At 42.2% G+C, this 24,713-nt stretch overlaps 1 protein-coding gene across 1 annotated transcript in view; it reads left to right on the top strand.

Moving 5' to 3' along the window:
* LOC119798716 (zinc transporter 6-like) overlaps positions 1 to 24,713 on the top strand; it is a 72,499-nt gene that overhangs the window by 27,989 nt on the left and 19,797 nt on the right. The window contains exons 5-6 of the mRNA XM_038308288.1: positions 16,550 to 16,592; positions 16,944 to 17,009. Of these exons, the coding sequence (XP_038164216.1) occupies positions 16,550 to 16,592; positions 16,944 to 17,009 (109 nt within the window). The remainder of the gene's footprint in view (positions 1 to 16,549; positions 16,593 to 16,943; positions 17,010 to 24,713) is intronic.

The raw sequence follows: 24,713 nt of genomic DNA, 5'->3' as shown, positions 1-24,713 counted from the left end.
AGGGGTCCCTATGTCCTCCAGCAGTCTAAGCCTATAGCAGCAGAACTATAGAGATAGCTCAGGATAACCTGAGCCACTCTAACTATAACCAAGCCTTGATGTCGGGTGTCAAGGGACGGCCGTTTGGCGATTGGCAAATAAATTTGAAAATCGTCCAACAGAATGGTGACGTTTGTTACCCTGTCATGGGCCTTTCACCAGAGCTCCGCCGATTGAATCACTGCTGAGTAAACTCTACCAAGACTACTGTGCTGCAGGAGCAGGGAGCCGCCATTTTCCAATGAGTGTAGGAAGCACACACCGGAAGTTGGTCCCAAGGGTAATTTAATGAGGTCATATTAAATCCAATGTTAGGTTAGGATTAGGGTCAGCCCTCTGGGGGGGAGGGGATAAACTCAACAGATTCCATTAGGTTTTGGTATTAGGTTCCCAGACCTTTAGGTTTAGATCTCTTCCATGACTTCCAGAGTGAGCTTTTTGTTTGTGTTTTGTCAGTAAAAATGTAGATGATCAAGTCAATCGTCTCTACGTGCAGCAGTCAGGGGTCATTACTGTAAAAAACAGGACAAATTTACAGCAAATTAAAACTCAACTTAACTTACTTTGAAAGAAAGTAACAAAAAATATCTACAATTTAAGCAAAACTAAGCAACTTCTGGTACGTTTTGTAAAAGATGGCAGAGCCCCACCCCCACAGTAGGACACTTCTCTAAGAAGCTGGGCAGTTGTATAGTTGCAACAAAAAAAAGGAGATGGAAGGTAGAATTTTTTTATTTGGAAGCATACATAGCCTGTTTTACCTAGTCCATTAACCTAAAGCAAAATGCATAGTATGGTTGTTCCATGTCAGGTACGCCGGTCATTAACCATAACCAAGGCCCCTTACAGTGGCTATGACTGCCCCTACACAGTTAGCATGGCTATCACTGCCCCTACATAGTTAGCATGGCTATGACTGCCCCTACACAGTTAGCATGGCTATCACTGCCCCTACATAGTTAGCATGGCTATGACTGCCCCTACACAGTTAGCATGGCTATCACTGCCCCTACATAGTTAGCATGGCTATCACTGCCCCTACACAGTTAGCATGGCTATCACTGCCCCTACAGAGTTAGCATGGCTATTACTGCCCCTACACAGTTAGCATGGCTATCACTGCCCCTACAGAGTTAGCATGGCTATTACTGCCCCTACACAGTTAGCATGGCTATCACTGCCACTACATAGTTAGCATGGCTATCACTGCCCCTACACAGTTAGCATGGCTATCACTGCCACTACATAGTTAGCATGGCTATCACTGCCCCTACAGAGTTAGCATGGCTATCACTGCCCCTACACAGTTAGCATGGCTATCACTGCCCCTACAGAGTTAGCATGGCTATCACTGCTCCTACATAGTTAGCATGGCTATCTCTGCCCCTACACAGTTAGCATGGCTATCACTGCCCCTACAGAGTTAGCATGGCTATCACTGCCCCTACACAGTTAGCATGGCTATCACTGCCCCTACACAGTTAGCATGGCTATCACTGCAACTACAGAGTTAGCATGGCTATCTCTGCCCCTACACAGCATGGCTATCGCTGCCACTACACAGTTAGCATGGCTATCACTGCCACTACAGAGTTAGCATGGCTATCACTGCCCCTACAGAGTTAGCATGGCTATCTCTGCCCCTACACAGCATGGCTATCACTGCCACTACACAGTTAGCATGGCTATCACTGCCCCTACACAGTTAGCATGGCTATCACTGCCACTACACAGTTAGCATGGCTATCACTGCCCCTACATAGTTAGCATGGCTATCACTGCCCCTACACAGTTAGCATGGCTATCACTGCCACTACATAGTTAGCATGGCTATCTCTGCCCCTACAGAGTTAGCATGGCTATCACTGCCCCTACAGAGTTAGCATGGCTATCTCTGCCCCTACAGAGTTAGCATGGCTATCACTGCCCCTACACAGTTAGCATGGCTAGCACTGCCCCTACAGGGTTAGCATGGCTAGCACTGCCCCTACAGGGTTAGCATGGCTATCACTGCCCCTACAGGATTAGCATGGCTATCACTGCCCCTACAGGGTTAGCATGGCTATCACTGCCCCTACAGGGTTAGCATGGCTATCACTGCCCCTACAGGGTTAGCATGGCTATCACTGCCCCTACAGAGTTAGCATGGCTATCACTGCCCCTATCTACCAGTTTGATAATGGAGAAACTACTAGTCAGCTTCATATTTTTTAATATCTAGAAACTACTCTCTTAGAATGTATTTATGTAAGAGCAACTATGCAAATTAACAAAGATCTAGAAAAAGTAGACTGTATTCTATTATTTTCCATGTGAATCCCAGATTGTCCCAGACAATTGAAAAAGCAGGCAGGGAAAGCCGAATAAAGCTTTAGCCTCGCTGCATGCAGTTAGCCTAGCCTTGGAGCTAAACCAGGTCCTGGAAAAGGACAGTAATTGCACATTTCACCCCCCCGCCACTTAACTTAAAACATTTAGATTAAGTGTATGTAGCCTTTTTGAGCAGGTAAATTAGATGATTTGCCAATGGAATGGGTTCTTTGATTTTACTGATAAAACAATTGGATAATTAAAAAAATAAAAGTTAAAAAACAATGCACTGGACTTTTTTTCAAAGTTTGAAGACGTTTCGCTTTGCATCCAGGAAGGTTTTTCCATTAAAAATATCAAAAATATCATTGAGTTTGTGAGTTTTGAAAGAAAAAGCTTCCTGGATAGGAAGCGAAACGTCTTCAAACTTTGAAAGAAAGTCCAGTAGATTGTTTTTTTTTAAACTTTTTTTGGAATGACCTGGATGACTGAGAATCTTCATCATTAGAATTGGATAATATGCACTTTAAATAAGACAATGCAGTTGCTATTATTTTAAATGTAAATTGTCTTTTTTTCCGTTGGCTAAGTGTCCCTCTTGATTCAAGAAACAATGAACTCATTTCAGGAAAAAATGACTTTTTCAGATTTCAACATTTTTGCGGTGAACCCAGGGATGGATATGGCTTCCGCTAAAGCGCTGTGTTTGTGTGTCAGTGGAACCAAAATTCAGCTTCTTTGTTTGGCAGGTGAAACAGCTGATGTCTCCACTTTGTTAAAGGCTGGAAACCCATCCGGTTGTCCGCTGCACAATTTGATCCACTCTGAAGGTTCTGTAGAATCATCAGCAGATTATGTTTCTGCAGCGGTGCAACAACAGTGCTGCCTAACCAGCATTCAGAAACTCACACCGACACATAAGCCGAGGTTTCATGGCTGCCGGTGTAGGTACCAGATTGACTCGGGCTGCCAGATTGACTCGGGGGCCTGCGCCTTTTGATGACGTCACAATACATAATTGTTTTAACGTTTGCACAATTGCGCAAAACATTTTGATTGGTCTGGACAGCTTACTAAAGTAATTATAGCGGGGTGTAGGTTTTATTCGAAAGCGGGATTGCTGTTTGTAAACGGACAATTTTACGAAGACATTCTCCATGGTCCCTGCGCCTCCCGATGACGTGACATTATGGCAATGCCACTCAAACAAACTACATTGAGCCCGCGGTCTGCATTTGTAACGAGAATAAATTCAGGAGAATGAAGCTAAAGGGATACAAAAAATAAACTTGTAATATTACAAAACCAAAAATACTACGAATACAAAGTATATTCAGAGATTAAAGTCCCTCTGATACTGTTTAAGTGACTGAGAAACTGCAGATTTGCCACATTTAAGATGGCGGACGCTCTGACGCATCTCAAAAGGCGCAGGCCCCCGAGTCAATCTGGCAGCCCGAGTCAATCTGGTACCTACACCGGCCTGCAGCCGCTCCTTCCTCGGCTTCAGCGCCGAACTAACTGCTCTTTACGCAAACATTTGCTTTCTTCGGGAAGGTATCAACATCCCGAGGTAGATTTGTTTTATCGCCCATCTTCGGTCTGGTTCTACATCATGTCTCCGTCTCTTTAATATTTGATCCCATCGGCTGCGCGATTCCCTCCGAACGAGCCCCGCGGTTTGAGTGTTTCTCAAAGAAACCAGGTCAAGTGTCTCTTCCACAGACGAATGAACACACCTCCTCCTCATCCTCTCTGCTCTCCTATGATCCCCCCCCTCCTTTTCTTTACATTTCTCCTCCCTGTCCTCTTTCCTCTGAGCGTACCGACCATGGATGATTTCCTATTTGTGACATTTCCTGTAAGAATAAAAAATATAAAACATGTTGCGGCTCCTTGCCGAGGACACAACTGTGAATTTTTTCCAAACATGTTAGTCATGTTTTGCATGGGAGCAATGTTTGTATGCATATCCATTAGTTTGTTTGTTTGTCATGGAGACACGGCTCGGTGCACACGTGTGATCTGTGTGTGTGTTGTCCCCGGGCCCTGAGTGTTCCTGTGTGTCAGAACACAGCTGGTGAAGCTTTCCTTCCCACGGGGCCCTTCGGTACAGCCAACACACACTCGCTCTGGGACCGAGTGTGTGTGCGATCAGCTCCTCCGACTCCCTGAACAGCCACCACATCTGCTTCTCGCGGAGTACCGCTGAAGACGTGCGTGAATGGAGCCCACCTTTAAACAGAGCAATGCTTCTCCAAATAATAATAATTTAACATAACTAAGTAAACATTAAATATTTAAACACAGATTTAATCCCCTTAAAGTTGCAGGGAAATCATATTTAAATTTCCAATCATTCTGGCTTAAACATGTATATAAATGTTCTCTTTATCAGACCGTATTGTTCCAAAATTTAGAAAATTTCTTAAAAAAAAAAAAAAAAAAACTCTTCTGTGTTTATTTCGTTATCTTCTGCAGGCCAGTTAGTTCTACGTCAGCCTGAACACCTAAATTCATCCAATCATATATCAACGCTCATCTGTCAATCAAATGTTTTCGGTCATAGCATCGTGATTCATGTGTCGCAGCTAATATACGCAACGGTTGAAACCAGAATCCTTTCCTTTCCCATTGAGTTGCGTCCCAGTGTTCCCGGGGATGGACGTCTGTGTCTTCAGCAGGCGTAGAGCTAACAGAACTGGCAGCGTTGCGAGGCAAGGGCTCAAACATGTACGGCTGGAAGCCTTTTACACCAAACCAAGCTTCTGCCGCCCTGGCGTCCTCTTCCACAACATCTTCGTCCCCGCTTTCCTCCTCTAAATAAAAAATGGATGACGGAGGAGACTCATCCACGACCTCCGACACTAAACTCTCCTCCTCTTGCATGTTTCCTCTGTCCATAGCGTTCCTTGACAGCGTCGTTTCTAAGTCACCAATTTAGTGCTACTTGGTCCCAATGGACTTTATTCACTCGTATAAAGTCGGGCACCACTCGAGAGAATTCAGAAACGCAACGGTTGGAACGGCGGCTTCCCCACGACTTTAACAAAAAAGATACTCATATTTTAATTTGCATTTTATGTGGATAATTGAAAACAAATTGACTTGGAAAGCAACAAAAATGGCATAAATGTTTTTTTCCCCACACAGATTTTTCTGACTTTTTATTGATCCATTCATCAGTGCTTGCATACAACCTCCTCATTCAGTCATTTCTACTTCTATCCTGCCGGATCCATCAGTCCAACAATAAATTCATGGATTTTCTTCCATCGTCTTCGATCAGATCATTGTTTAGGAGCCAAACATCCAGATTTAGGAAATGTGGGTCCCTAGGCAAAGAAAGGCAGGGGGCCCTCTGAATGGAGAAGGCATAAAACAGCCCCATTCTCCAGATGTAGAAATGTTAATAGAATAGACATCCATTATCTGTTCTAGGTTGTGTCCCTCTCTTCTTGTCCCTTTTCTTCTTGTTTTCCTCTCTATGTTTTGTACTCAGCTGACTTTTCATGCTGTCTCTAAAGGAATGAAAGATTTTTTCCAAGCACTAAGCTCACTTAGCTGATTGCTCCTTCCTGTGTTTCCAAAAAGGCCAAAGTAAATAACCCAGTCCTTCTTTTCACTGTAGACAAGCCATGATCTGCTTATCTGTTCTCCATTTTTCATTTGGATGAAATAATAGCTGCATGAATCATGACAGCAGACAAGATAGAGGAGAGCAGGAGGCGGGGTTACCAATCTACTCGCTCTGGAGAGCAGAGTTCGCTGCTTTTAGATGTTGTCTCCAAAGTCTCCAGTAGCAGAAAAAAGTCTCTAGATTTGGCGCTAGGAGCTTTTTAGAAATCAAAGTGCTAGAGGGGTCTGAAAAGTGGCTAAATATAGCGACTAAAGCGCTAAGTTGGCAACACTGCTCTTTGCATGGTTTGTTTTCAAATGGTTTGCTGCTGTCTGTTTGGACCTTTCTGAACATGTGCAGCAAATGGACTGATCCAATATGGTGGACACTGAAGGGGGGGGCTGAGACACACTTAATATTATCAGCATTTTGATGGCATTTTAGCAAAAAGATTTATATCAAAAACATAATATGCAGAAATAAGGAATACCGTAATTTTCGGACTATAGTCGCACCTGAATATAGGCCGCAGAAGCTAAATTGCATGATTTGTACATATACAAGCCGCACCGGACTGTAAGCTGCAGGTTTTTCTTTATGTTTAATGTCTGTCTAATGTCTCGCACCGCTCGCGGTAGCAGTCTGCTTCCGGAGGACCTCCGCATTCCTGCGCGCGCGGCTGCCGTACTTGTTTGTTGAAGCAAATGTGACGTCATCATGGTGGATGGTAAAATCCATAGATTTAGGTATTACCCTAGTGGCCGTTAGCTGTAAAAGTCCATAGATAAGCCGCAAGGTTGAAAAATGGGGAAAAAGTCGTGGCTTATAGTCCGAAAATTACGGTAGCTGTATTAACCGTACATGGAAACAGAGTTTTATGGGACCCACATGGTTGATCATCTCAACATGAAGATGTAAAACGATCCATCTGATGAAGAAAGATGGTGAATCGGGACTGATGATGTTTGGTTATTTTTCTGCCTGCTTCCCCAACATGATGATGACAGTTAGTTTTGGTTCTCTCCAAAACTAACTCCTACCTGGTTCTAGTAGGAGATGCTGAGGTCTTCTTTCTTTACCTGTTCAAGATAAGGAAATTAGTCGTTTATAACCAGCAAGTAAGGAGCTAATGAAGGGAAACATTCAACCAAGTTCTGAATTATAGAGAAAATGTTGTGACTGGGTTCAGCTGGACTTTGGTTAAACATGAACATCTTTAACAAACCAGGACTCAGGGCTGTAGTTTAATGGATGATGTAACATTGATCTTAACAAGCTGAGGGGGGCTTCAGGTCATGGCCTGGGGGATCTGCAGGCTGGGTGGGTGGTTTAAGATGTCCCCAGCAGTTGCTTCTTTATTCCCACAGCAGATCAGAGTCTCCGTTTCACCACATAAATGGACGCAGTGGCGCTTTGGTCAGGTTTCATATCGACTGAGGATGACATGATGAAGGGGTGTGAGGGCTGTGGTTACAGGGAGGGTTACAGCGTGTTTGTTTAAGCAGACATGTTGTTCATTTTTCAGTCATGTTTGCAGGAGCTGCTGTGATCCATCATGTAGGAACCTGCCTGTCAGCGCCCGTATCTTCTATAGGAACTGGTTCAGGTCCAGTTTCAGGGTTTCTCTCTAAACTACAGCGGTTTGCTTCCCTTCCAGACGTCGCTTCATCTCTGCCTCCTCCTCTTCCTCGTCCTTGGGGATCCTTGTCACCGAAGCAGTTGAGGCGTTCGATAGAAGCTTTTAGTTTACATCTGCACATCACAAGAGCTGACCCGACACCGCGACCCACTCTGTGTGTGTGTCCTGAGGGTCTCAGTTTACGCTTTACCGGAACCCGTGGCATTAAGCCTCTATTTGCTGTGGTTGGCACTTCCACTGCCCGAACCTCTGCCTTTTTATTTCTTCTGATGACCCAGAAGATAAGAAACCATCTGAACCCGTTTTGGTTTGAATATAAAAATAATTAATCATTGCTTTTGTTTGTTTTGGGCCAGTTGGTGAAAATATTGTTATTAGAAAACAAAAAAGTTACATTTAGACCATAATTTGTCACATATCGCCCACTAAGGCATTGAAACCAGCCCATAATGATAATGATGAAGCACATCATGTCGTTAAGAAGAGGCAAAACATTTTAAAATGTACAAAGGAGCTAAAACTGCAACGTAAATAGGAGCTAGGTTATGATACCACAACAGACTGCTCTTTGTAGATGAAATAATGAAATTACAACTTTAATTATTACACCTGCAACCAGGTTTGTAGCTGGGAATATTTCATAGGGCATACACCTTGGAGTAACACAGCCTATGTTGAAATTTAGACTCTGAAACGCTATTTCCTGCATCCTGGTCCTAATTTTTGTCCTGATTAGATAATTTTTAGGTTCAAAATTATGTTTCATAGGTTAATTCAAACAATCAGAAAGTCTGATGCTACGTTCGAACCAATCGCCATCAAAGAAGCTCCTGCTGCTTCATTTTTAACTGACAACTAATACGTTTGAGATGATTGAGTGAATTTAGTGTTAATTGTAAAAAAAAAACAAAACATTTTCATGGCGATCACTGAGCCTGGGAGCGGCCATCTTTGCCCAAATATAGTAACCCCTCCCTCCTGCCATCTTCCAGCAGTGACGTCACGGTGCGGTAAGCCTAGCGCCATTCTCCCCGCTTTCCAAGCTAAATCAATGGGAACTACTAGACACATCTGCAATCAACAACAATTATTGAAGATTTCCAGAGGACTTCACCATTGAAATTCACCAGAGCTATAGTGAAACTGACAATGCCCACGTGCATGGCAGCTGGATGTTGTACGACGGAGTATTAGGGCCAGGCTAGAGATTTTTGAATTTTTTAATTTTGAGAATAAAATAGTAACATTATGAGAATAGTCATGAAATTACAAGAATAAAGTAATAATATTAAGAGAATAAAGCCTTAGTATTAAGAGAATAAAGTCGTAACATTATGGGAATAAAGTCGTAACATTACGAGGATAAAGTCGTAACATTACGAGGATAAATTCGTAACATTACAAGAATAAAGTCGTAACATTACTTGAATAAATTCGTAATATTACGAGAATAAAGTCGTAACATTACGAGAATAAAGTCGTAACATTACGGGAATAAAGTCGTAACATTACGGGAATAAAGTCGTAACATTACGGGAATAAAGTCGTAACATTACGGGAATAAAGTCGTAACATTACGGGAATAAAGTTGTAACATTACGAGAATAAAGTCGTAACATTACGAGAATAAAGTCGTAACATTACGGGAATAAAGTCGTAACATTACGGGAATAAAGTCGTAACATTACGGGAATAAAGTCGTAACATTACGAGAGTAAAGTCGTAACATTACGAGAGTAAAGTCGTAACATTACGAGAGTAAAGTCGTAACATTACGAGAGTAAAGTCGTAACATTACGAGAGTAAAGTCGTAACATTACGAGAGTAAAGTCGTAACATTACGGGAATAAAGTCGTAACATTACGGGAATAAAGTCGTAACATTATGGGAATAGTCTTAATATTAAGAGGATAAAGTCGTAACATTACGAGAATAAAGTCGTAACATTACGAGAATAAAGTCGTAACATTACGGGAATAGTCTTAATATTATGAGGATAAAGTCGTAATATTACGAGAATAAAGTCGTAACATTACGGGAATAAAGTTGTAACATTATCAGAATAAAGTAGTATTTTATGACAACTCTTCCCAGAATCCCTTTCTTCCCTAAAATGAGGAATGTGGAGCATCATGGGAAGTTCTACTTTAGCATCAGTTTGACAAATCAGGAAGTCTTTTCACAGCAGCATCAAACTGGGCAGGATGTCAAAGTGGACTCTGGTTGCTGATTGGTGGAGCTGGTCGGCCGTCATCTGCTGGGTGGAGCTCCAAGCTTTCTCTTTGATGACTTCATTCTCGAAATATTACAATTTTATTCTCGAAATAAAGTAAAAAAAAAAGTTTTGCGTGGCCCTAAGACGCCGTCGTAATGTTAATACCTTTCTGATTCCTGATCCTCCACGGACGGGTTGGTCGTTGGATCGCCAACTTGAAGAGGGAGGATTTTCCATCGAACTTCTGGCCAGAGAAAAAACCCGTAATATGCAGTTCTTTCTGTCAAACTGTCAGACTGTAGTAGCCACGTTAGCTCAGCCATGTCTTTGTCCAAATACGTCGTCTCCTTTTCTTTTTAGGGCTTTCAGCACTAAATTGCCCAAATATCCAAGGCAGCGCGTTTCACTCTAGTGAGCTTCATGTTCCTCTGCTACTGGTTTGGCTTCCAGATAGACGAGTCCCAGTAGCGCCATCCCACTGCGGAGCTGAGTCCCACCTGGTTTTTAGACGTAGAGTGTGAGCAGGTAGATCGCATCAGCGCGGTTTCATCGTACAGTTTGAGCTGCAGCTGCGTGCAACGATTGAAATAATCGTACCGTTTATACCCAGCTTGAGAGAAATGAATCCCCTGAGAATAAAACTAAGCCCATTAACAAGCAGGAATTTAACAGCACCAGCTTCATCAACACTTAAAGAGGTAAATGAGATAGTTCGCCAATGGAGTGAGTATTTTTACTCTTAAAATAAGATAATTAGATAAGATGTATTTGAAATAAGACAATGCAATAGTGTTATCTTATTTTAAGTCTTAATTGTCTTGTTCCATTGGCAAAGTGTCTCTTTTACCACCTCTATCCAAGAACAAATGCACTAATTTCAAGAAAAAATGACTTATCTAGATTTAGATTTTTTTCCAGTGAATGATCAGTTCTTCCTAATTAATAATTAGTATATCTTTATTGATAATGAAACTGATAAACATCCCGTTCTTTACTGATGAATCTGTTACCGTTTTGGTCTTTACTCGTCCCTGGATGTGTTTATGCTGCTCATCTGCAGACAGCATTAAATATTCATCCCCAGCTCCTCCTTCTGTCATTCCATCCTTTTCCTTCGGCTTCCTCCTTTTCTTTATTCAATATTTTTACTCCCACTTTTTACTTAGTTTGTCCTGATGAAGGCAGTAAGTTTGAAAGAGATGTTTAAAATGAGCAGAAGCCTTGGATTGTAGATGATGGAGTGGTTTGACTCAACTTCTGGGCATCGATGGTGTATTTTTCCATTGTTTGGGCTTTTGTTTGGGTGTGTGTTTCTACATGATCCAATATGTGCTCTTCCTGTCTGCAGTTGAGTTTTTTCTGCCCATCTGTTATTTTCAGCCTGTGATGAACGAACGTCTCGCCAGCTGTTTGTTGCTCCGGTGTCACTTCCACTCGTCCTCTGGGTGTCAGTGTTTGTAAGCAGGAGACGTATGAAGAACCCGAGCTGGGTTCGGTGTGTGCGTGTTTGTTTGAGGCGGTATGTAAAACTATCCGAGCAGAGCGAGGGGAAATTTCAACCCGTCCATTGATTCAGCACCGGCCCGTTTCAGGGTCACTGTGATGTCAGCGTTTGTATTATTATTGCTTTTTATTGTCTGCAGCTTTTAATTCAACACAACACAATGACATCAAACCCCATCGATCCCTGCGGAGACATGATCTGCAGCGTATCTAAATAACAGGCGGATGCAGAGAAGCAACAACATGAAGATGTAAAACGATCCATCTGATGAAGAAAGATGGGGAATCAGGACTGATGATGTTTGCTTATTTTTCTGCCTGCTTCCCCAACATGATGATAAAACAATATCACAGCAAGACTCTTATAAGTAAACTTTCCAATATATTAAGTATGTTTGAAATTAAATGCTCAGTCACATAAAAAGTTAATTTTATATTTAGGAGCTAATTCACCTATTTGATTCTGGTGTGTTAAACCAATTTATAACTTGTCGTCTCCTTCAGGCAAGTGACTTTCACATTTCATTTGCCCAGAAACTATTTTTACTTGCCCAGTATAATGTTTGATAAATATAGTTCCTAATATTCATATTTGTATATATATCAATGAAACATTTTTAAATGTTTTTTGTAATTCAGTATTTTTTAAGTTTCCAGGTTCCTGGTGTGTATCTGCATGCGTCAGATAATGAACTCCAGCCTACATTACCGTGTTAACATGCTTTTCAATCCTTCCTGCACATTCTTTTCAAACTAAACTTTGCTTTAAACTGTTGTGTGCTTGGAAAAATATAAATTGTAATGTTAAAAATCTAAAAAAAAACTTGACAGGTTAAAAACTGACACTACTACTACTCACCAATCTAACATGTTTAGCTCTATAACATTTAAATGCACCACTCCAATGTCTAAGAGGAAAAAATTTAATGAACATTTTTTAAAAATGTTTGTTTTCATTTCTTTTTACTGATTGCTGCTAAATTAATTAGGGCTGCCACAACTAATCGATAAAATCGATAAAAATCGACTTTTAAAAGCGTTGGCAACGAATTTCATCATCGATTAGTTGTGTCACGCGATTAATGCGTCATCCGCCGCCGTCGTCATTGCCGTGGGGCGCCTCCCACATCCCAACTCCGCTGAGGGTACTCCGCTCCCGCAGGAGTTTACCCTCAGCGTCCAGACTGCAAATGAAGCTGGCATGCGCCGGGATTGACGCCGCAAATTGATCACAGTAATTAAAACAGCCTGCGCTTTGTAAAGCGAAAAAAAGTCGTAACATGCAACTTTTGTAAAAACAAATGAACATGGCACGGAAGCACCACTGTTATGACGCAGCACCTGAAAAGGAAACACGTTGGAGCCTTCGATGGCAGAGAGCTGATCAGCAGGATGAGCGGCCATGTTTGGTTGGTTTTAAAGTGGGGAAACGTTACGTTAGTTTCTCAGGTAGCTCATCTGATGCTTTCCTTACCGTGTTAGTAGGTTACAGACAGTGATAAGGTTGGCTACTTATTTTACTTTTAATTTCCTTTGAATTAGCTTAAGCAGCGTTTATATTTTCTTTATAAATAAATTAACTTGCAAATTATGAGGGCAAGGCTTTTAAAGTTTAAATCTTCTGGCAAAGATAAAGTAAAGAAGATCCTGCAATTTATGGAAGTAAAGCAGAATAAAATCCAGCAAGATCAGTAATATGTCCATTAATTATCTGCCACATTCCCATGTAAATATCTGTCTTTGGAGGATGTGTTTTTTAGCACCCCTAGTTCTCTCATTTTTATTCCAAATACGATTTATAATTTGAATCACAGGGCTATTTTTATCTCTATGGTTCAGTATTTTCTCAAGTAGCAACTTTAACTGCTATACTTTCCTGTCTTAAAAGGCAGAACTCTTCTAGTCTAAAAAAACTCATTTGTTGAAATGGGGGGGCCTATTGTTTGAACCCCTTAGGGGCTTTAAAAACAAAAATGTCTTTTTTTGCGCTTTATGAAACAAAGTAGCCTATATTTTGTGGATGTACAGCTACATTTCTCATGTAAGTTTGCGTAGTTTTAACACAAACATTTATTTTTCATATTGCACCAGGACAGTTAATGAGCAACCTGTACTTGTGTGCTTGTTTGTTCTGTCTAAAATGGAATAAAAATTTTGGAATAAAGAGGTTAGTATAAAAAATATTTTTATCCGATTCATCGATTTTAAAAATAATCGTTAGTTGCAGCCCTAAAATTAATTCAATGATCTCAAACGTTTTTGTTTTAGGTAGATCGCGATGAAAATATTGTTTTTATTTTTATACGATTAACACTAAATTCATTTAATCACTGCACCCGTATTAGTTTTAGGTATAAATAATGATGAATTGATCGTTCCTTGCTGACCGGACTTTTGCTTTAATGTGGACAAGCATCAGAAATGAAGCAGCAGAAGCTTCTTTGATGGCGTTCGGTTCGAACGTAGCATCAGACTTTCTGATGTTTTTAATTAACCTATGAAACATAATATTGAACCTAAAAATGATCTCATATCTTTATTAGGAACTTTCCACCTCTAGCCAAGCACACACACTTCCCTAACTTCGGACAAAAGTAGGTTTGGAACAAAGACAAAAATTTACATTCCACCTCAAAAAGCAGGAAGTAGAGTTTCAGAGTCTAGTTTTCAACATAGATAGGGTATACACCAATGTGTTTGCCCTGTGAAATATTCCTTTGTAAAAGCCTGGTTGCAGGTGTATAAATCACTATATTAAAGCAAAAATGGCCGCTCCCAGACTCAGTGATCAATACATAATTTTATTTTTATTTTTTACTGATTAATTCTAAAATGATTAAATCGCTGCAAACATATTAGTTTTAGGGATAAATAATGATCCAGACGTTTCCTTTAACCAATCAGGTTGACTGATCTTTGGTTCTTACTCTTCTTTAAAGCATTCATCTGTTGTTTTTATTAGGATCTGCCTCTTCTTCTCTTTCTCCCAGTCTGCTGCTCTTCATCTGTTAACTAGACTCTCACACTCTTTCTCACTCCTTCACTTTTCCTCCGTCAGTTTGTCCGTCCACCTGTCCATCATCCTGTCTGCTGCTTTTTCTCACCTCTGCGCTCTCTCTCTGCACCCGTCTATCTGCCTTGATGTTCCCATCCATCTATCAGGCTGTTGGTGTGCCCCCCCCCCCCCCCCCCCCCCCCCCCATCCCGTCCATCTCTGCGGGTCTTTGCCGTGAGCCTCTCTGTCAGGAGGATTACAGGGCGTCAGGTTGGCCAACATGGACTGTTTTAGTGGGGAAACAAAATGTTCCTCTCAGCACAAAGCCGCTCTAATCCTGCCCCCTCTTCCCCCACGGCACTGATTACAGAAAGCTGGTTGGCACGCATTAAGACGGACAGACAGACAGACACCACCGGAAGACAGATGTTTCTGCAGACAGACAGGGGGAAGGTTGACAGATGGACTGACTGGTTTTCTGTTTTGAAGCCAGGCTGTTCTCACTATTTAATTAGTTAATACACTGATTACTCTTTGGTTTGGGTTGACTAGTTAACTTACTCATCAGGCTGCTCTGTAGTAACCAAATCAGAAAAGTTTCAGAGGCGATTCGGTCCCTGATCCTGAGCTGTAGCCGGTGTGCACAATCCTAGAACCTCACTGTCTGGTTCTAACAAGTCTGGATCTGCAAACCCAGCAAATAAAGTTTAGACCGTGGACTTGAGGAGGAGCCTTCCTCTCTTGCAAGACAATATTCAAAATGTATTTAACACTTTAAAGCCCGATCCAAGAATAAAAGAAAATTACTTTTTTTTTTTTTGTTTGAAGTCCTTATTTGGCCTTTTAACAAAATATGTAAAAAGAAAAAAACAGAAATACATTTTTGGTATTAACCTCTTACACCCTAAGGGGGTATAAATACATTTCTGCCTGACAAAAACACACAAAAGTAAATAACTTATAGCCTCAAAGCTATTAGATTTAAGAAGAAACTTTTGGTACCTCTGTAAAGGTAAGATGTCATAGAATGGTTTTCTGGTGTCAGCACCATTGTAGCTTTGACCCTGCCTGAAATATTAGGGACAAAATACAAAATATTTTGCATTTTTTGCCAAATGTGTTTTTTACATCAATACTGGGGGTTTGGTAAAATTACGAGGTCACGTAGCAGCTGGACCCGCCGGTGGGTCGGTAGGGTTCTAGGGGTTAATAATTTATTACTATGCGATAAGTCAAGATTATTTTTTGTGTAGTCTTCTGCTGGCTGTTATCAGGTATATCTGATTGTGTACAATAGGATTTTGAGCAAAGTTTTTACCATTAAATTATGCAAAAGGTGTCAGACGCAAAACATTTCAGAAACCGTATGTATCAAATACGATACATTTGGCATTATAGGGTTAAGGTTAAGGTCCTCAGACAGAGGACCGAGGCAACCTCAGTACTTACATTTATACCTTACAAAAATCCCAACACACACGTTCCCCCCAGGGGAACCAACCCACCCCCTGCATTAAGAACTTTCTCCCACTTAAACATGTTTTGAGTTCATCAAGGCCGTTCCCTGTTAGGGTAACATATCTTAAACTGGTCAGATGGATCTCCTCTAAACAGCAGTCCTCCCTTCATGCCATGAAGGAGGCTGTGACTCATTCTCATCCCTCATGACCTTTGTTTGGAGGTCTATTTATGTCTAATCTGAACATAATTTTAGTAGATCTACGTCTATTATAAAAAAGAAAAAGTTGATTGGTTAGTTGGTTGGTTTTGAAAACCACATTAAATCTGTGTGACTGAAACGTGTGGAATTAACTTGAAATAAAGCTTTATTTATTTATTTATTTATTTTTTAACAGTCCTGTCTGGCAATAAGAATAATTGTCTTGATGCCAAAAAGAGCTTAACAGATTTTACTTTCACCAGTGGAGCAGTACGGCTATCTCCATAGTGTTCAGCTTGTTTCATGCATATAAATTGCTTTATCATAATTATGCAGGGAGTTTTACAGATTATATGGACACTGGAATGTAAATAGAGCAGAAGAGGAAAAACAAAAGAGAAATAAAGCTTTAAAATGAGCAGACTTTTCCTTTAAAACTGCCTGCACTCATTGCTGCAGGTCGTGTCTCTGAAACCAGCTTCATATTTATGTCCAGAATAAGAACAGTCTGCACGGTGTGGCTCTGGGATTCACCACTGACAGGATTTTTATCTCCTCTGTCGTTGCAGCTTTAACCGCCTACACATATCTCACCATCTTCGACCTGTTCAGGTGAGTTCTTCCTTTCCTTACCCAGATTATTTCAGCGGGGTTTAGTTTGGGTCTGGATCAGCGGTTAGGGATGTATCGACTGCTTGTAACTCTACCTATATGGCTGTTTAAGCCGAAGTGATGATGATTGTTTTCTATGAAATGGTTTGTGGGGTCGTGATAAGTGACCCCTGGCTGACCCCATTGGTTGGTTCTGTGTCTATCTGCCACTCGTCGCTCACTGCCTCTCCTTATTTGCCCCTCTCTCTTCTCTCCCCTTCCAACCGTCCTTCAATCACCCGTTCTCCTCTTTCCCTGCCATCACCCTTCCTCTCCTCTCTCCTTACCTGCTCTTCCTCCTCTCACTTGCAGTTTGATCACCTGTCTCATCAGCTCCTGGGTGACCATGAAGAAGCCCAGTCAGGTCTTCTCCTTTGGGTGAGTGATCTCTTTATCTCCTGCTCTGGTTTCAGTATTCAGGCTGATTATAATCCATATCAGGTTTAAATTCATTTTCTTTATAGTTTATTTCACTAATTGGGAAAAAAATTAGTTTACCGTAAATCCTCTAATATTGGCCTGTATTCTATTAGCAGCCGGGTCTCTAATAATGGCCGGTCTCGCTGTCGGCGGAGGTAAATAATGGCCGGCCTCTAACATAGGCCGGGGCTATAATTAGAACCAACGATGTTCCTGGGCAGTCCTCAACAACTTGTGATAGTAACATACAAGTACCACAGGGGGGCAGTGTTTGCTAACCAATCCAAGCCGTTAGCATAGGAAGTCCCATCGCTAGCGCAGACAGTGCCGCAGACAGGAGGCCGGCTTGTTTTGTTTTTCGATCGAAATTGCGGAAAACAACTCGTGAAGATGGAGCAGCTAGAAGACCGTCATGTCCCTCTGTTGTCGGACGAAACTCGCCTCCACTTCCTCTCCGCCTCGGCCGTATCTAGACCCACAGCGTGTAGCACAGACCACGCTTTAATATTAAGCATAAATAAAAAATGTCTGCATCAAGCTCACTGCGACACACTGCTGCAGGAGTATAACCAGCCACACGATCGTTCTGATCTAAAAAAACAAATGTGATTGAGAACCAGGTAGCGTTAAAATGACAGAATTTCGTTGCTCTGAATTTCCCTTGAAATATACGATACTGGTAGCCTACTTCCACTTAGCCTGCCTCAAATAAAAATTTGCAGTGATGGCAGAACAGTTTCCATTATTTTTTTTTAAAACTTGGTTTCGCAAGTCAGTTTGGCTAAGATTCCGTTCTGTCTTTTTTTTTTTCGCATTGCCTTGCAGAAAAATTGCAGCTGCTGGAAGATGTCTGAATAATTTTCTGTATATCGCTATGGTAACTGTACTTTTTCAGTAAATGAACCTAATATTTTATAGGTTCAAAGAGACACAAAATCTGTTTTTTATTCATTCCACTGGTCGTCTGTTTGGATCAAATAGAAATAGCCTCTAATTCTGGCTTCCTTCCAATAATGGCCTGGACCAAGATGCACCTGAGTGAAATGCAGGCCCCGTCCTATATTAGAGGATTTACGGTAATTCCCTAAAGAACAGCAGAGTTTAAAACAATAAACCCAGTTTTATGATTAGGATTCCACATCAGCACCTAATTTATAAAATCCTGCCTCTTAAACAGTTCTGATGTGATTGAATTTTAGCACCTGATATCGTGTAAACACACACCTGTATGTTGTAGCGGGAAGTAGACGCTTGTTGCTGAGAGGCGACCTCTGACCTCAGGGTTCGGAGGAGCGGTAATGAAGTGGAAATCTGCTTTTCAGCTTCACTGGACTCTAATAAAGCCGGACCGTGTGGGTGTGTTTCCCCAGATTTCCCCCGGCTCCATCTAAGCCCCGGCGGTAATAGAAGCAGTCTTTCCAGGAATTAGCCTGATCCACTTCCACTCAGCTTTTATTGTTACAAGCTTTAGTTTTCTAAACCGACAGATTGGTTTATGGTGAATAAAGAACCGCAGCTAACAGATGGAGTCATGGAGGCACAGATATAGAGGAGAGGAGAAAACCCCCCAAAGTGTTCTGATATTCAGCAGATCTATTAGGTTGGCCGTGAAAATGTCTGTGCAGATAGAAATGATCATTTATCCGCTGAGATTCAAACAGAATCAGTGACCTGTAACACCTGAAAGCAGGTAATGTTTCAGCGTTTAGGTGGGATCTCAGCCGCATGTTAAGTCAGTCCAGATTACTTGGTGCTGATTATCCAAACAGCTGGGGAAGATTTTCAGTCATCCAGGTCATAGTCCTTCCAAAAAAAGAAAATTAAAAACACTCCACTGGACTTTGTTTCCAGTTTGAAGACGTTTCTCTTCCATCCAGGAAGATTTTTCAATTCAAAATATCAGAAATAGTGTTTAGTTCCAGGTTTTATCCAGCAGCCCAACAAAGCCTGGTTTTAGTTTTGAGAAAATGCTAACTGAAACGGATGAACGGGTCTACTCCTCGGGAATGGGAGACGTTTGGAGAGACGTTTATTTTTCATGATACAGAGAGAGCATTTAAAAAATAGGAGTGTGTTTCACCTGTTTGCCTTTGCACAATTCTATATCTTCAAATGTAAATACAGGATAAATCCACATATAACGGGCTTATTTAGTAGGGGTGGAACGGTTCACAAAATCCACGGTTCGGTTCGGTTCGGTTCACGGTTTCGTGGTCACGGTTTTCGGTTCGGTTCGATACATGTTGATTGTTACCCTGAAATCTCATAAAAATTAATGAAATAAATGATAAAATCCAAAAAAATGAATGAATTGTAATTATTTTTAATGATCCGCGGAAACCCTGGATCATTTCCGCATGTTTTGCTGCTTTGAATTTAATCATCTGGCGCATGCTCTCTACCATCTCCAAGGAACTCAGAGCGGAGCGGACGGGAGCCACAGTGGAGGCTGTAGGCTTTGCTTTGAGCAGCCGGTCTGGAGCGCAGCGGAGCGGAGCGCTGACGGAGGGATTTCAGGGTTAGCATGACATGTTGGTCGTGTTGCTGTTAGCATAAACAAAACGTGTTGCACAATGCTTGCACACTGTTGCACTTTTATCCTCAACTTTCTTCCCGCCGTCATCGTAGGTCACTCTAAATGCAAAGTGGTCCCATACAGCAGACCTATAAAGTGCTGCTGGCGCGTCTTCCAGCTCCTGTTCTTTCCCACTCGTCATACCCACACAATTCTCCACAACAACTGATTTTTTTCTGCTACACCCGGCTACGCTGCTTCGCTTCTTCTTCTTCTTGTTTACTACTGGTGGTTGGCTTTGGTCGCAGTACCGCCACCTTCTGCTCTGGAGTGTGAACGCTTCGCCTATGAGAAAAAGGAGCAGCGCATGAACCGAACGCAACACACGCGAACCGAACCGAGACAGTCGAACCGAACAGCTCGGACGGTTTTCATAAACCGTTCCATCCCTGATATTTAGACTATATTTGGATAAGTTGGCACATATTTAGCTTCTGTCTTAGTCGCTGGTAAGTTTAAATGCAAACCTTTTCAAAGTGGAAAAAAAGTCCTAATTCCACATTCATCAGAGCCACTGCTGCTTTAAACATTTATAAATAACATCTAGTGAGTGTAGTGCTTATAAAATTAGTATAAATGTTGCAAGAAATGCTGCTTTTCTCTTTAAACAAAATGCTCCCTGATGCTCATGTAAAGGTAAAATTACATTAATGAAACTTAGGATTTCCACTTTGGTAGGGACACTATTGCTCCTGTCGGCCTACTTTCCAATAACGAGCAGCTAGTGCAGTAAAGTCTTCAATAAAAACTAAAAACCTTGTTTTTTGTTGGGTTTTTTTTTTACTTTTTGGGGATTCTGTTAGAGACCAGAGCTGATCGTCACTCCAGTTATTGTGAGATCCTGTTTGCAGCCCAGAATCTCACCACCACGGTGGAGTGGAGCTGTGTTGTTATCCTGGAAGCTGTGAGTCAGGTGTGACGCTCACCTTATGCCTCGCTGTATGCAGGCCTCTGCAGGCGGGTGAGTGAAGGAGAAGCAGGAGCTCCAGGGATGTTTTTCTCCCTGTGGATGTTTTCCTGGCTGCGTCCCACTGGAAGGAGATCCCGGGGAACCCGCTGGATGATGGCTCAGAACCCCTCAGAGAACATTAGATCACCATGTGTTAAATAAAGCTGCTCTCAGTGTGAGAAGCAGTTTGGACATCAGTATCAGCAGATCTGGGCTCGTCACGGCAGCCGCGCCGTGCTGTGACAGAGCTGTCAAACTGAATATTCACCAGAGGCTCTTAATTTTGTTTTCCCTAAATCATCAACACCAGACAATCTGATGGTGATTAATTAGAGCGGATGAAATGTCTAATCCGCAGCTTTCCTCCTTCCATTTCTCCCAGCCTTCATAGCTGTTCATCTGACTCCTCTCCTGCGAGGCGATGCTGTTATTCAGAAACGTGCCAATACCAGCAGATTGCATGGTGTCCATATGGATTAACCTCAGGCGGAGCAGAGCGTGACCTCTGACCCCCAGCATGCAGCCAATCCCACTAACAATGAAGACTTTGTTGAGTTTTTACTGGAGTCATCTGTGGGTGTCCACGCTGCATTGTGTGCAGACTGACAGAGACAACCTATGAACCTGCAGGATGTCTGCAGGATCATCGGTTGGTCTCCTCAGCATGATCTCCCTCACAGGCTGCACACAAAGCTCCTTTGTCTCTTTGTACAGCGGAGACGTTTTCCTCTCACGGTATGACCGCCATGAATCACAGACTGTCTAATTGGTGCTTTTCTTTCCGCTAGACTTCATTCATGAGCTGCAGCTGAGCAGCGTCGACATCTCGTCTCTTTTCAGGATTTTGTGTTTTATAGATATTTTCCTCCTTGTGAAAACTAAAACATCTGGAATGTTTGGATCTTCATCGGCATCATGAAAGAATTGGAAATGGTCCGAAACATTTCCTGGCGTCTCTAAAATCATTGATGTTTATTATTTATCTCGATGCTGGCAGCCCTTTTGTGTTGCAATGTGGCCATATTGGTCCGAACACGACTTTCAGCCTCATCGTGCGTCCTGCGTCGTGTAGTGTACGGGGGGTAACGAGGTGCAATTAGCCTCTCATGACCACCTACCAATCAGGAATCGTGAGGTCGGGAGAAAATCTAACATGTTTGAAATTCAATTAAAGTCAGTTTATTTCTATAGCGCCAAATAACAACACTTCGTCTCACGCCATAGTTCACCAGAAAGTTTTCTATCTAAGGAAAACCAGCTGATTGCATCGACTCATTGACTCTTCAGCAATCCCTCACACTAAGCATGCTTGTAGCGACAGTGGAGAGGAAAAACTCCCTTTGAACAGGAAGAAACCTCCAGCAGAACCAGGCTCAGTGTGAGCGGCCATCTGCTGAGGCCCACTGGGGTTCAAGGAGACAGAAGCAGACATAGAAAAAGAAGCATAGATACAAAAGGCAACTGTCAACCAGCTCCACAGGCGGCCCCGTCCAGGAAACACACAGCCAGGCAGACGAGCTCCGAGCCAGCTCCCATGTCAGAGGATGAAGAGAGCACATCCAGTTAGTCACAGTCAGAGAAACAGGACCTACACTGGAAAACAGGCCAAGCTCCAACATCTAGAAACAAAGGTGTTGATGGCAGCAGCACAGCTGATATTTCTCTCCAGGATGGAGTCACAGCCAAACAGGAACAGACCAGATGAAGCTACTATGAGAAAAAGCAGAGAGAGCAGAACGTTAGAGATTGAACTAACAGATTCTGCAGAGTGGGAGAATAGAGATAGAATGAAGCAGAATGATGAAAAAGGGGTCCCTATGTCCTCCAGCAGTCTAAGCCTATAGCAGCAGAACTATAGAGATAGCTCACAAAATTCAGTCGGCCGTCGTTAGGTGTTCATGGACAAATCCTGCTGTTGAAGCAGAGCTAGGAGTCGATTTACCTGAAACTAGAGCACTGCACATGTGCGAACAAGGGAGTTCTTCTAGACTGACAAGTCCAATTAGAACCATCTGGCTGCGAAGCAGAGTCCGACAGGGTTTTTTTTAGACTTACAGTGTGAGCGGCTAGATCACACCCAGAAGAAATGGAGGAAAAAACGAAACTTTTTCTTCTTCCGGGTTCTTCCACTTGTCCAGAAGCAGCCTGCAACTCAAACCTGCCCCTCGGCCTCCAGTCCAGCTTTGGAACCAGAGGCGTCCGATGCTTCCAGCGTTATCCTGGTCACTCTAGGAGTCCTGCAGAGTTCCAGGACCTTCCTCCTCAGGAAGGTTTAATGGGGCTCCCATCTCTGCAGGGTTACATACAGTTATATGACAGAACATGATTGGAGCGTCTCTATGAACAGCTACATGCTGAAGGTTCTAAAGCGGAACAGACCTCGGATCAGCCGTGATCCTTTGAGCTATCCGTGACTCGGTGCGGATCAAAATGAGGAAAATAAATTCCTGGGCAGCAGGAGGGCTGCCCTGCAGCTGGATTCTAAAGCTGTTTGTTCTGTTTGTAATATCTGTGACTGTGAAACTGGGCCATGAAGGCATCACTTCACGGTTTCCACTTCCTGCCTGTTATTAAAAGCAGGATCATGACTGGAAGTCCTCCAGAGGAAAAACTGGACGATGAGCCTCCACAGGTCAGAGGTGTGTTGTTTTCTAAATGAGATGAGCGTGCTCCTAGAAACACTCGTATTAAACGGGTTAAGCGTGCAGATTAACCCCAAACGCTCAGCGGCGCTCTCATCAAAACAAACGGCTCATCCAGAACACGGAGCATGTGAAGATCCGCGGAAAATATCCGCTCAGTTTACATCTTTAACGTGTAAAAGTCTGGAACCATGTTTGGCAGCTCTTATTCATTTTAAATAGAAATACATTCGATTTGTTTTGTTAAACAATGATGGCAGATGGTTGTAAGAAGTTATATTCCAACTAAAATCCCTTTATACTGCAGATCAGTTGATGATATTTCTTTCTTTCTTTCACTAAGCTCTGCTGAATGAACCAGGTTTATTTTAAACATATTCCCAGTCAGACATCAAACAGTCTGATCAGCGTTTAATGAGTGTTCCGCTCTGACTGACTGTTTTTGTCCTCCTCGTCTTCCTCCAGCTTCCATCCAGACTGCGCTTCATTTAGCACAAACACAAGGTTCTTAGTTTGGTGCAATCACGCGGGCTATTGGATTACAGTCAGTGTCGAGTTTAACCCCGTTAGCTCAGCTCAGCGCTCGCTAAGCCTCTTACTGTATGAGGAGGTCAAAGGTCGGCAACCGCTGTAACTGAATGTCGGTTTCTTCTGCGGCCGAGTCGGAGGCTGTCTCCAAGGTTTGACGCTGGAGATGTTTCTGAGTCAGAACCGGAGCTCTTCATGGGTTCTGGACGGATCCTGAAATGGATCCAGATCTTTTTTTTCTCCCTGGAGAGAAAACCTCTGGAATGCCGACGGACGAGCAGAGCTTTTTAAACTGCTTATTGTGTCCAATGGTTAAAAGGATGTGTGTCTTTGTGTTCTGCTGGTTTTAAACGGCTGCTGTTATTAAAGTCTCCTTTCATTAGTGTCTTATTAACAGGATTTTGATCCTGCTGTGTTTTTAAACTGCAGAGCTTCAGGCAGAGGGACAATTCATTGTTTACTTCCTGCTGGTCAGGAAGCACCCAGCTAAACAGCTGGAAGTAGATAAGAAAAACAAACCAGGCTGCAGCTCATGTATTTAGTTGTTTCTTAATAATTATTTAGGATTTTTATTAAACGTAAATTTTTCTAGATTAAATACTTAAATTATTTATGCCTTTAATTCATAAAAATAATTTAAATTCTTTATGAACACAGACACTAATGACTTCCTGTTTAATGGCTGATGGTCAGAGCGCGGTGCTCCATGTGGTCTGATCAGCTGATAACCGCAAAGCATTCTGGGTCAGGAAACACTGAGGATCCCTGAGATCAGCTGGGGAAGGTTCTCAGTCATCCAGGTCATAGATATTCCACAAAAGCTAAAAAAAAAAATGAATCCGCTGGACTTTGTTTCCAAGTCTGAAGACGTTTCTCTTCCATCCAGGAAGATTTTTCAATTCAAAATGTCAGAAATAGCGTTTAGTTCCAGGTTTTATCCAGCAGCCCAACAAAGCCTGGTTTTAGTT

The sequence above is a fragment of the Cyprinodon tularosa genome, unplaced genomic scaffold, assembly GCF_016077235.1.
Source record: "Cyprinodon tularosa strain WSP-4 unplaced genomic scaffold, ASM1607723v1 ctg634, whole genome shotgun sequence".
NCBI lineage: Eukaryota > Metazoa > Chordata > Actinopteri > Cyprinodontiformes > Cyprinodontidae > Cyprinodon > Cyprinodon tularosa.
This window is presented reverse-complemented; position numbering and strand designations above follow the sequence as displayed.